This window comes from Helicoverpa armigera, chromosome 20 (genome assembly GCF_030705265.1).
Source record: "Helicoverpa armigera isolate CAAS_96S chromosome 20, ASM3070526v1, whole genome shotgun sequence".
Classification (NCBI taxonomy): domain Eukaryota; kingdom Metazoa; phylum Arthropoda; class Insecta; order Lepidoptera; family Noctuidae; genus Helicoverpa; species Helicoverpa armigera.
The window spans coordinates 5,392,868-5,405,604 of record NC_087139.1 but is presented as its reverse complement, the minus strand read 5'-3'; the positions used below and the strand labels follow the sequence as shown (position 1 = coordinate 5,405,604).

Here is a 12,737-nt window from a genome sequence, read left to right as displayed (position 1 = left end):
ACATTAACATTTCGGTGTAAAGATCTCGTCAATACGAATGAAATAAGCCCAAACTCGTGGTAGATGCAAAGGTATAGGTACAAAGGTGGAGTTCCCTTGATTTCCTGTCATCTCCATCATCAGATAAGCTGAAAAGTTTATAGGTCATATAGACTCACCCGATATATACGTACATACGAATATCGAGTTGTCGTCCGATGCATGGCCTACAATTTTCGAACGTTGCCTTGGATTTCTCATAGTTTTCGTTAATCAGATCCTGACCTGGCGTCATATAATAGGAAATAATTTCCAAATTGGTCCGTGCGATATCCTTCGATTGGATATCTTTAATATAAATATAACATAATCCTCTCAAAAGTTTTGATATAATGATAAAATCAACATCAATCATTCTGATATTTAAATATATTTTTTAATTTTATAAGATTTTCTGCCTCACTTCTCAAACCAGTAAAACTAAGCCGTTTAATTTACTTTCCTTATCAAATTATAATGTTTCTAATGAACCATAGCATTTTAAAAATGTATATTGATAGTTTTGCCCTACACATACTAAATATACTTTCAAACCGTAAAGATGTCCATAACCTTTTGCCATACCTAAGGATATTTTTAATGGACATGATAACTATGACCTGTTTTACATTTTCCTTGTGTTCTCAACAAAACAACCATGGTTGTTCACAGGATGACAAATAATCATCCCTACATTTTGTTTACCATAAAAGCATAGAGTTGTGTGTGGAAAACTGCGAACATCCATCGCGGAAACTATGCCCTTCCATGCGCGGGTGCGCGGAAGATTTCGGCACCTTATCTAGCATATGCGGGATAGGATAACGGAGATGTTGCAATAAAATATGTGATTAACAGAAGATCAAGACCACCAGTACACTATTCAATAATGATTACACGTCCAATAGAAAGGTTTGGTTGCTACCCTAAGGTGCGAACAGAGCAGAACACGCGCGTAACTAATATCGTTTGTACGCTGCGGTGCACTTGACGCACGGCCCAACCGAGCACTGGGACCTGCCACCAGTCATGAATGTTGGTTCAAACAACAAACTTCATAAACATATTTGACTGAAAATAATAAACGGATAACACCAATAATGTTTTCGATCAAATGGCGGATTATGTTAGCGTTTACAATACTGCTACATCACGGCGTTACGGGTAAGCTAATCGATTTATTTCTAATCCATTAATGCTGTTAGCACCTTACTTTACATTAGATATTAATATGTTTTCAATTTTTTAATTATTTCACGGTTATGAGCTTGCCAAGGTAAATAGATATTTTATTTTACCGATTAAAACTTTAGGTACGCTGTGCGTATGATTCTTTATAAAATAACGATATCATGTGATTAATACCAACTTTAATACGAAATAAATTATATTACCTCAACAATACTTTGGACATTTTCCCAAAATTTAAATAAAAAGTGCCCACACCAGTAGCTTTGAGTCTTGTTTTAACTCTCAATTTTCCATTCTGATTGAGTCATTTCCTTCCTTTTATTACTCATTTAATAAGTCGTCTGATTATTATCATTTTAGAATCTTTGGGATCAGGTATGTCCCCAGTGTGTGTGACGACACCTAATTAATATTCTTTACCGCATAAATTCCTGGTATTTTACGTATTATAACACCTACCTATATTCAATGAATGAATTCTATTAAAATAAATCGTAAAAAAATAATGGCGAGATAACCTTTATAGTGTTTTGTTACATTTTAATTAGTTTATGAATAAATTATGTGTGACTAATAACTTTTTGCCCGTGTTTGTAATAGTATAATAAGTAAACAATGGTTTTCTTTGAGTTCATTTTATGAATTGAATTTTCCCTGGATTCACAGGTTCTTGGCTCCAGTGGCAAAAATATAGGAACAATATCTTATTGAGGCTTGCATCCCTAAGGGCACTCAAAGGTGGGTACCGCATCCTGATTCCGTAACGCACCTTTCATTGAAATCACAATTGCTGTCACTTGTTCCATTAGAAATAAATAGGTAGGTATACAAAATACCTGGTAATGGAAAAAAGAAAGTTGAAAAGTAAATAAACTGATTTTAGTATTATATATAAACAAAGTGAAAGCAATTATAATTGACGTGTGTTACGGAATTAGGATGCTGGTTGTATTTTTTAACTCAACCAAAAACTAAATAGAAAATATATTTTCCGAGGTTTTTCCATTTTTATTTCCCAGTATTTGGGTAAATATAGAGTGGTTTATTTATTCTCATGGTTGGGTACAAAAATACAACTAGTATAGAGCTTTGATAGCGACCGATTCGTAGTGGAACCTGATAAAGAATGTGTGTTAATGAGTTCACACATCATTATGACATTAGCCGTAACATTCGTGCTGCTAATCATTAAAATCCAATGTGACTTACTGATTCTAGAAACGACTGCTAATTAAAGGCGCATTGAAAAATCTTGAAATCTGCTCCATTGTGGAGCATATTGAGGGAGCTGCTGTAGGTTTTATCATTAAACGAATTTTAACAACGAAAATACTTCATACACAGAGCAGAGAAGTAAAGATATAGCAAAACTGCAGGCTTTTCAATCAAAAATTTTCAATTAAAAGTCGCCTTGGGAAGAATTTAATAAAACTTTCCAGAGAATAAGATACATATTTTTAATGCTAAATCGGTTTTTCCGCCATCTCAATAATAGGGTCGCTACGCAAATCTCTATACACCACCTGATAATATACATAAATACTTTTTAAACAGTAAGTACCTTAGTTGCGTGACCCGTTTAAAATATAAATTTTATATTTTAGAAAGACTAAGAAAAGCAATTCATTTTTATTATTAGATGTATATTAAATTTATAATATTTGTCATCAAAAATACTTATGTGCCTATCTATCTATTACAAAAATAAACTAATAAACATTTATGTATTTTATACGTATAACGTACTAAGTACTAACGTATAATAGTACTAAGGTTTAATACAGATTTATTAGCGTCAGCATTATTTCATATTGTGTTACGCAACTAAGGTGGTACTTAAAAAAAACCCATTGACATTCATAAAAGTGCCCTTATAAAACTTCATAGACGATGGATTAATTTTAATTAGATAAGGATACGTGTAGATATTATTAAAGGTAGGAGGTATTATTAGGTAATCCAAAATGCACGTGAAAGTCTACACTTTTTCTTTTAAAGCGATGCAACTTTCCAATTTATGCAAAAACATGCAGATATAATCTACGAGTTTTTTTGGTGGTCAAGGACCCTTTAATTCTAATCCCAACTTTATCAAATTAGTCGTAACGAAACATTTTGTCCTTGCAAATTTAAGCTTTTTATGAATGTCGGAACGGAACGAAGTTTTAGCACTTTTCTATGAATAATAGTAACAAAGGTCATACCTACTTAAGAGGTTAAGAGGATTTTTTGCTTGCATATACTTTCAGATAACTAAATGCATAGCTAGTATATATGTATGTAAGGTTAAATAAAATAAAAAAAACATTGTGAATAAGTAATTACCGTTATCTTCTTCTATGACACATATGTATGAACAAACACTAAATCTTTCGATTTCCTAAGAAATAATGTTAGTCATCAAGACAAGATCCATTAGCGTTCTTTGTGAAAGTAAGTATAGGTATGTAATACAAAAAAGTAGATGTAATTATAAGGTAAGCCGACAATTTAGGAGAATTTTCATGGTATCCTGGTACTGTCAATTAACTATAAGGACTCCTGCCTGAAGTTACTCTAGGGGATGTTGTTAAAAAACCCCGAAAGTCCATAAAGAAAAAGTACCTAAATAGAAAAAAAGAACAAATCTAAACCATTTTTCAATAATAAAGGTGAAGACATAGACAAGACCATAACAGTTGAGGATATAGAGAAGCACCCGGTGTGGGTGAAGCTGGATGCAGTGGATTGTGGAGACAGCGCCGCTGACCGCATCATCGGAGGAGTCAGCGCGGGCCTGGGGCAGTTCCCTTGGATCGCAAGACTTGGTTATCTTGGTATGTTTGCACTATTCACATTTCTCTGACACTTATGTAGTCCAAACATAGGTACAAATGCAAAAAATCCCATAGATTATTCAGTGGAGTTCTCCATAAATCGAACACATATTTAAAAGGAAACTGCAACTGTAGGGACAGTTCATACAAATATTAGTTATCTAGAATACCCAGAATGCTAAATTCATTAACCTACTGGTCAACTTATTAAATGCAACATAACAATGATTAACAGATAATGAACGGGAAAACATTTGCTTATTCCTTTAGATTTGTCACTGTTCAGGAAAATACCAATTTCAAAAGTACATACTTTGTATGTAAAAACATGAATATTGCATAGTTTAATGTGACAAATCACTTTACTATGAATAATAGAAATTATCTTTTCATTGGCTATTTCTGCTAACTGACATCATTATCATTACCTATTACATCATAGTGTCTCAAGATTCATTAATGCAACTTGGGGTCAGTTGTTTACTCAATTATAGTTAAGTATGCGTAAATAAACTACATGCGAAAATCATGTGAATCATGCAGCGTATCCGCGTTTTCATTTTTTTACATCTCAAATCTTTAAGTCAAGAGTGTCGTATAAAAAGTTGTCCTAACAGACAAAACTGTTCGAAACTGCGGTATGTCTAGTGATGGAACAGTACTTATCCTATATTTTAAGTTGGTTTAAGCCATTAGGTAAACTTTTACCTTCAGGAGGATAGATATTCTCACTCACTTATATTTTGCAAACATAAGAAATTACCCACAACAAATCTGTTGCCTTAAAATTATCTTATCCCGGGTCCGGGTCTTATCCCGGGTCCGGGTCTTATCCCGGGACTTTATAGTTTTTCATTAATTTTATGTCAAACTTAACATTAAGGCTTAGAATGTATATCTTATTATTTCCAATACACTTTCTTGAAAACTGATACCACATCGTCTACAAGCACGCAGTCTCGCAAATGTTTCGAAATAAAATAATAATTTTAAATTAAACAAAAGATTATTGATTCAAATAATATCCATATGCTTTCAAACTTATTTTTTTTAAAACACCAAATTGACCTTAATCAGTAGATATGGACATATGTGCGACATATGACACACAAATTAACCCATCCATGGATGGAATGACCACTAACAATAATATACCTAACTCAAACGATGAAAATCCCCGGAAAGTCCAATATTTACAATTTTCATACCACCCAGTGTTTAGGTACATTTTATTTTGAATAACTGTCCATTTGACCACCCAATAGGTACCTAGCTACTTATTTAAACAAAATATTAATAGTATTATATTATAGTGACCAAGTGTAAAAACGCCATTAAAATTTGGCACACCTGCGGATTTATCTACACAGCCAATCCCGCCTCGACTGTAGTGTCAAACTTACCACTTTTGTATCAAAATGTACTACACGATGTTGATTTTAGAGGATGATGAGATGGACTGGATGTGTGGCGGAGCCCTAGTGACTGACCGCCACGTGGTCACAGCCGCGCACTGCGTACAGAAGTCAGAATATGGCCCCGTATTGTAAGTATACCTAACGAAATCTTGTTTTTGAAAACCAAATACATATTTACATATTTTCCTTAATTAGTCCAACATACTAATAAACTGGTTGTGTTGGTATTAGTCTGGCTTTACCTAGTAAGATTTTAAAACAAAGTATATATTTATTTTCAAATTAGACCTATTTAATTGGGAAAAAAGATAGATGGAGTAGTAGTAGTAGTAACCTACAAGAAAGCTAACAAAAGTAGCTTTTTCTATCAATCACAATTTGTGGAAAAATACCAAAGAGTACTAAAGTATTACAAATACTTATTAAGGATGGCAACATACATTCGATGTAGACAAAACCTTGATAACAAACCTTCTAAATCTTCATTCTTGAATCAGGACGACAATCCGCGTAGGGGAGCACGACACGCGAACGGATCCTGACTGCGAGCTGACAGTTTGCGCCCCCGCAGTGCAGGACCGAGCCATAAAGAACATCACCAGCCACCCCCTGTTCAACAAGCCCGCCTTCCATAATGACATGGCTATCATCAAGTTGGAGAAGCCTGTGACCCTGAATGGTAGGTAGTCTTACCACATTTTTTTTTTACTTTTTTTATTTTTAGGGTTAAATAAATAGGTACGTAGTCTACTACCGGTTTGATTAATCTGTATTTCTTCTGGTATCTAGATAAGTTTTAGCTTTTCCACTTCGTTTGAAAGAAGCATTGGCACAGAGCTTTATAAGCGATCTCAAAACTCTAGACAAATGGTATGGCACTTCTTGGTGAAGCAATGTAGGTTTTAGGTGTAGGTAGTTAAGTTGACAAATGTTTCAGCCAAATAAACAATATTTGCACAACAGGAAAAACTGAGTTCGCCAACCCGCATGTTTATAATTAGACAATTATAATCAAGTAAATTCATGAATTTTCCTTCCTATAGCCCCGATTTCAGAGGCGAAAAAGTGCATAATTTGTAAAATTGCACAATTTAAATGGAAATTCGTTTCCTGTTCATAGACTATGTGACACCTATCTGCCTGCCACGCACTCCTGAGCAATTAGCTAACCTTCGCGTTGGTGACCTGATGACAGTTGCCGGTTGGGGGAAGACCAACATGACTACAGAGGAACGGGCTAAAGTGCTGCAGTATGTTGGAGTGAGTAGAACCACCGATGTTTGACACTCTTGGACAAATGTTTATACATTACTTGATCAGTTAATGAAGGCGTGAGTTCAATCGGACCTCTCCTAATTCTCTTCATTTTGATCCGCAATGAAATCCCTGATGAAATCGTAAATGCCAACTGTCTCTTATTCGCTGATAATAGAAAACTATTTTATAAAGTCCTATTAGGTTGCCTTCATTTTATTGTATCTTCACTATAATATTTAAAATTCTTATAGATACCAATTGTGCCGCCGGCAATGTGCGATTCCTTCGGCAAAGGGTTCAAACTAACAGAGGCAGAGATCTGCGCGGGAGCAGATTTTAATAAGGACGCGTGTGGAGGCGATTCAGGAGGCCCACTCATGAAGGTAACATATCTTATGTAGTACTATGATTGTTTGGTGCTATGAAATAGTTACTGGCTGGTTTTTCGTCGGCTCGGCGAAAAAAACTAAAAAAATATAGGTAGTAGGTACATAGGTGCATAATTCGCATTTATTTTCACTCATTATGAAATATTTCATATGTTTTTAAATACCAAATTTTTTCTACGATGGTATAACGATCTCATTAGGCATTAAAAAAAACAATGTAAATAAATATAGCCTTGATACTGTGGCAAATGGTTGACTGGACGAATTGGTCACACATCGAAGCAATACCGTAAATGAGGTATTATAGTTCAATTTATGCCAAATAAGCACGCCAATCTCGGCGTGATTAAACAATCATTTCCTTAAATTATAATATAATCGAATATTTAAATATAAATGATTAGATTCCACGAGGTATTTGATAGCCTACTTTGAAATTAAAATATTTATTTTTCACTTTGCAGGTTTTTGACACACCTGATGGTCCTAAAAACTACTTAGTTGGAGTAGTGTCCTTCGGCCCAACAATCTGTGGCATCAAAAAGCCGGGTGTCTACTCATCCGTGTCACACTTCCTTAAATGGATCCTAGATAATTTAGACTGATTCTAACGTTCTATAGTGATATTACTTATACTTATTCGTAGTCGTTCTATTTATGTTATTAAGTAAATAATTTGTACAAAAAAAGTTTCATGTCATTGGTAATTTATTTTTGAAAAATATTGAATAAATACTTAATTTGTAATGTGAATTAATTGAACGTTTTAATGAAACAAACTCAACAAGATCTACAGTGCACAAGTGAAATAAAATTTCAAATTTTCCCCTATCTATGGTCTATCGGTTACAATTTCCGAGTCGGAGTATTTGTCATCAATATCGATTCTATTGAGGAACTCCGCAACATCTCCTGTGTACGTCTCGGCTGTATCGTTAATCGATACTTTGCGGGATCGACTTGGGCTGTTGTAATGGTAGGATTTGTTCCTCGAACTGCGCTTCTTCGTTGATTTCCTGGGTGAGAGTTGTAAAGTATCTAGTGGAGCGGATAGCGAACGTGGTGCGTAGTATCTCTCGAAGAGCATCGGCTGCTGCTGAACTCTTCCGTACATCAACTCCATCTCGTGAAGGAACTCCTCTCGTCTCATCCTCTCTTCATCGCGCCGAGTTTGAAGCCTCATTGCGATGTCCTCTTCATGACTGAAATTAATTAATATTACCGTTGTCAACAAACAAACCCAAATTAAGTATTTTGTGTGTTTTATTAATAAAAGCACTTATGTACATACATAACTGAATCTATGTTTAAACAAGTGCTTTCATTAATAAAACTTATAATGTAAAGACACGATGATGTAGCGAAATTGGGTTCATACATCTTAGCTACTACATCATGGTCTACCCAAGGATCCGTAATAATTAGGGACTTTATATTTTCGTGGGTCTGTTCGCTTTTCTAGGAAGCATTTAGATACATCATTTTGGGCAATTATTTGGCATGACGAAATGAAACGCGATCAATCATCGGTAAACCCAACCTGTGACTGTACCTCCTTAGCTACCTAGGTATTTGGAATTCGCTAATTCACACCTACCTACTCAAAAAACTTAAGGGATCATTGCCCTTAACAGTCTCCGTGTTGCCGTGTGCAACAACAATAAATATCAAAAAGAATTTTGCGATAAAACGGGATTTGAATTTCAATTGGGATAAAATGGCATTCCGCTTGCTCTTACATTTTATTGATATTGCAAACTAACTTGTTTTTTACAAGATGCCAAGCAGGTTTGGATCGAAGCTGGCGATCTCTCAGCCTCATCTCGTTGCGTCGACGTTGCTCTGCCAAGCGTGACGCGGCTTCCATCTCGAACCTTCTTCTGACGGCCTCTGCTCTCAGCAGCGCGGCCAGGTTTGACCTGCCTGATGCTGAAGCTCGCAGATCGAGAGCCGAGTATGCACGAGCACTGGGACCATTACCAGCGGCACTCCCACCGCTCTCGGTACTTTTGTTCTCAGAATAAATCTTCATAGCAACATCGTGCATCTAAAATATGTTAAATAAGTTCGATAAATCTGTTTATTTGAGTGAACACGTAGTTATACCTATTGCACATTTTCCTTAACTGAAACATTGGGATGATTAAGGATAACGGTACCTAGCTACATACATACATATTTAGCATACGGAAAACCAAACTATTTATTATAATTAGTTTGAAAATGAATAATTATAACAGGAAAACCTACTTTCTTAGCTGCTCTGTCAGCCGTGTTGAATCTAAAAGGCTGTGGGCTTGTAGTGATAAAATCATCTTTGTGACTTTTCTCGCGTTTCTTTCTATCTTTAGTAGGGCTGCTGCATCTTTGTCTATCAGAAGATGATATTGAAGGTACACCGGGAGAGGGGTCTATGGGCAGGTCGCTATGAGCCGCAGGAGTGGAGAGACGGCTCCGGTCCCGAGCCGCCATAGTGCCCGGGTAATTTGCAGCACGCAACATTTCATCAGCTCTAATGCGCTTATTCATTGATCTGAAAAAACATTAAATGTTAGCAAAATAAAAATAGTTCAGTGAAAATCCAAAACACTCACGTTGATGACGAATACCCCGCGGAAACCTAAAATGATATTCATTTTAGGACCTAGCTAGAAATAGAATATAATTGTAGGGGAAACAGAATAAGTAGAATAGGGTCAAAGAAAGTTTATTACATCAGTCAGTTACCTGAAAAAGTCATCCTCTCTCATTTTGTCGTAAAAATAATTGGAAAACAAGTTTTTAGGCACAGGCCGAGCTCTAAACCTTTTCTTCTTTTTACTCTTAGGTAAAACATGAGTAGCTCGTTCGCACATTCCACCAAGCCCCTTTTCTTCCCTTTTTGTGAAACTAAAAGGTTTCATTTGAGCTCTTAATTCTGCCTCACTATTTATCTTTGTTATGGCTCGTCTGTGAACATTCCAATTTTAAATCTAATAAGCATGAATTGATGATGATGACTCAACATCGCAAAAACAGGCTGTGATGAGAAAATCATTAATCAGCCAACAAGCCTGAGTAGCTATAGGTACGTATAAAGTATGAATGTACCTGTACCTACATAATAAGGTAAGTAGATACATTTATAAGAAGAAAAAATCGGAAATAGCCAAAGAAAAAAAACGTGAATTAGCTAAAATGTGTTCTTGATATTTGGTACATAATCGATAGAGGTGTAGCTGCGTCATGCTGCTTTTTACAAAAATAATACCTAACTACCTATTTAATAAAACAATATGATAACATACATTACCCTTAAGTAGGAACATTACAGAAGGGCATTGTTACCGCTTAGCTATAAATAAATGATAAATGCGCAGCAAAAGTCCAAAATTATTTCGCCGATTTACATCAATGTTAATGGAAGTAACGAAATTAAAAAAAATAATGATGTGAATATAGCTAAATATGTAAGAACATAGCTGAATATAGCTAAAGAAGAAGATAAATATAATGTGTATTAATGAAAGTAAGTAAAAGTAAAGTCTAATAAGAAGCATACAGGTAGTTTTCATGTCGTATGGCAACCTCATAGCTTGGTCCTCTAAGATTTTGTCGTAAAGGGGGATACGGGACTCTATCGGGACTGGCTTTGCTCTGAACTTCTTTCGTTCACGCTTCTGATCAAGCATATCGTCGGAAAATGATTTGCGAAGACATCGAAGTTCGTTGACAATGCGCTCTTCTTCGTCTCTGCAAAAATAATTAGAAAGACCCTGATAAAGACAATTAAAGAACTTCACTTTCGTTTTATTGGATTCTAGGTGGAACGCATCATTTTAATCGTAATACATGTAAGTAGGACCTACACTGTAGCAGGTCAACTGTCGTTTGTTTTGTTTAAGATTACCAAAAAAGACCTTCAAAATTGTAGAGTTAAGTATAAACTGGTACCACGCGTTGCCAAAAACATTTTACACATAGGTAGGTACTTACCTACCATATTTATTCAAGCTTACCTCTCAGTCATTTTAAATGGTTTAGGGATTGTAATACTTTTCCTGCGTCCGCGACGAGTGGGAGATCCCGAACGCTTCGACCTTAAAGGGCTTGAAGGCATACTTTGTGTTTTGAACTCATCACCGTCGTCAAAATCTACTTTGCTAATAGGGCTGTCATACTTTTTCCCATCAAAAAAATCATCAGACTTCTGATCTACTTCATTCTTATTTTCAAACTTGGCGTCATTCCATGATATGGAACATGCTGAATGATTCCTTTTCGGCCTTTCACTTCTAGACTTTTCTAAATTGCTTTTCATTGGCGCTATTTTCAAGTCATCGTGAATAGTTTTCTTATCACATGTCTCGTTTTTCCTTATGGATCGTTTTAAACAAGTTTGAGAATTATTATTTGATAAAGGTTTCGAAGGAGCGACTGAAGTAGATATTTCTCGATTAATTTTCATGTTATTTGAATCTTTCGATCCTGTAGAAAATTTTCGCCTTGCTACACGATTTGGTCTAGGTTTACTTATCTTTGTAGTAGTTGTCTGCAATTTCCTACTTTCCTCATCTTTATCTAATGAATTATCTAAAACTTTGTCACTATTTCCATTGGAATCATCAATAAATTCAATAGCTAGACCCAGCATAACTTTCTTTTTGTCCCTCAAAGATTTTAACGTTGAATAAAACTCTTCGGGGGGTAAATGGTTGATATCATTATAGTCCGGAATGCTACGATAAAAATCCTTCAGTTTGTCTGCATCTAAGTCTGCAGCTGCGACAGAACACGTTGAAGAAGAATCAATAGAACACTGTTGTTTAGTAGGTTTCTCCTTCCGCTCATAAGCCGACTTCGGCATTTTACTAACTGGATCCACGGGAACTCTTAGACAAGAGTTATTAAATACACTACTGTGATGTGTCATTCCGGTTAAAAGTTTTCTTTCATTGTTATGTAACGTAGAGTTAACATTTTTCTAATGCTACAAATATTATTGCAGTATTTGTTGTCACCGTAGTCGCTATGGGAATCGTTTCAACAAATTAGTGCTTGTATGTATAGTAAGCAAAACATTCTTAAATAATTATTTTTTAAATTTATATATGATACCATTGCAACTAAATAAATTTTTCGATAAGGATAGTTGTAATAACTGATAATCAAAGAAACAACGAAGTATAAGTATATATAAACAATTTGGCGTAAATTGGAATGCACGCTACTTGTTTTTGACAGCGCTGCCAACTTTGAAGAAAATCCCCGATTTGCGGGAAACTGAAATTTTGAGCGGTAAGACCGCGGCGAATGACAAAGTCGTGGAATTTATCACGAATGAAGATGATTGAAGAAAAAATATGAGAAGAAATGTAAAAAAAAAGCTTTGTCAATCCAAATTAACATAAAAATACCTGCTTGCTTCGTTCGAAAAATAAGTAACAGATGCCAGGCGGGTATTTCGGAATAATGTAGAACTTCCTCGATGTCTGCAGATCTACCACTCTGAAAGCAATCCTGCAATTGTATAATTGAATGTTATGTTACAAAAATATCTATTTGGGAAATTCTGAAAAATCTGGGGTATTTCAGTGAATATACAACATGAACGCGGGGAAACGAAAAATTAGTTGGCAGCACTGTTTTTGACATTTAATTTAACTTTG

General features: G+C 35.3%; 2 protein-coding genes across 3 annotated transcripts; one reads left to right on the top strand and one right to left on the bottom strand.

Moving 5' to 3' along the window:
• Positions 1–833: 833 nt before the first annotated feature.
• Positions 834–7,842, top strand: LOC110379103 (CLIP domain-containing serine protease HP8). Of its 2 annotated transcripts, XM_021338621.3 has the most exons (8): positions 834–1,182; positions 1,876–1,947; positions 3,861–4,025; positions 5,469–5,571; positions 5,941–6,122; positions 6,564–6,703; positions 6,952–7,083; positions 7,554–7,842. In XM_021338621.3, the coding sequence occupies exons 1-8, from the start codon at positions 1,119–1,121 to the stop codon at positions 7,692–7,694; spliced, it is 999 nt and encodes a 332-aa protein (XP_021194296.3). In that variant the 5' UTR covers positions 834–1,118; the 3' UTR covers positions 7,695–7,842. The 2 variants fall into 2 exon arrangements, with proteins under 2 accessions (XP_021194296.3, XP_021194298.3); XM_021338623.3 differs by lacking the exon at positions 1,876–1,947 and having other exon boundaries at positions 843–1,182.
• A 2-nt stretch (positions 7,843–7,844) lies between these two features.
• Positions 7,845–12,692, bottom strand: LOC110379101 (protein FAM161B). Its single transcript, XM_021338619.3, has 6 exons — positions 11,088–12,692; positions 10,657–10,821; positions 9,817–10,038; positions 9,340–9,622; positions 8,853–9,136; positions 7,845–8,291 (listed from the first exon to the last, which is right to left on the bottom strand). Exons 1-6 carry the CDS (start codon positions 11,999–12,001, stop codon positions 7,922–7,924), a joined length of 2,238 nt encoding a protein of 745 aa, XP_021194294.3. The 5' UTR covers positions 12,002–12,692; the 3' UTR covers positions 7,845–7,921.
• Between the last annotated feature and the right edge of the window lie 45 nt (positions 12,693–12,737).

Bases quoted from the DNA above. Each gene is read 5' to 3' on its own strand.
- LOC110379103 (XM_021338621.3), top strand. From the start codon at position 1,119: ATGTTTTCGATCAAATGGCGGATTATGTTAGCGTTTACAATACTGCTA. The intron at 6,704-6,951 runs GTGAGTAGAACC...AAATTCTTATAG, and splicing joins AAGTGCTGCAGTATGTTGGA to ATACCAATTGTGCCGCCGGC. The intron at 7,084-7,553 runs GTAACATATCTT...TTCACTTTGCAG, and splicing joins CAGGAGGCCCACTCATGAAG to GTTTTTGACACACCTGATGG.
- LOC110379101 (XM_021338619.3), bottom strand. From the start codon at position 12,001: ATGACACATCACAGTAGTGTATTTAATAACTCTTGTCTAAGAGTTCCC. The intron at 10,039-10,656 runs GTTGCCATACGA...GAATGTTCACAG, and splicing joins TTAGAGGACCAAGCTATGAG to ACGAGCCATAACAAAGATAA. The intron at 9,137-9,339 runs GTAGGTTTTCCT...AACATATTTTAG, and splicing joins CTGACAGAGCAGCTAAGAAA to ATGCACGATGTTGCTATGAA.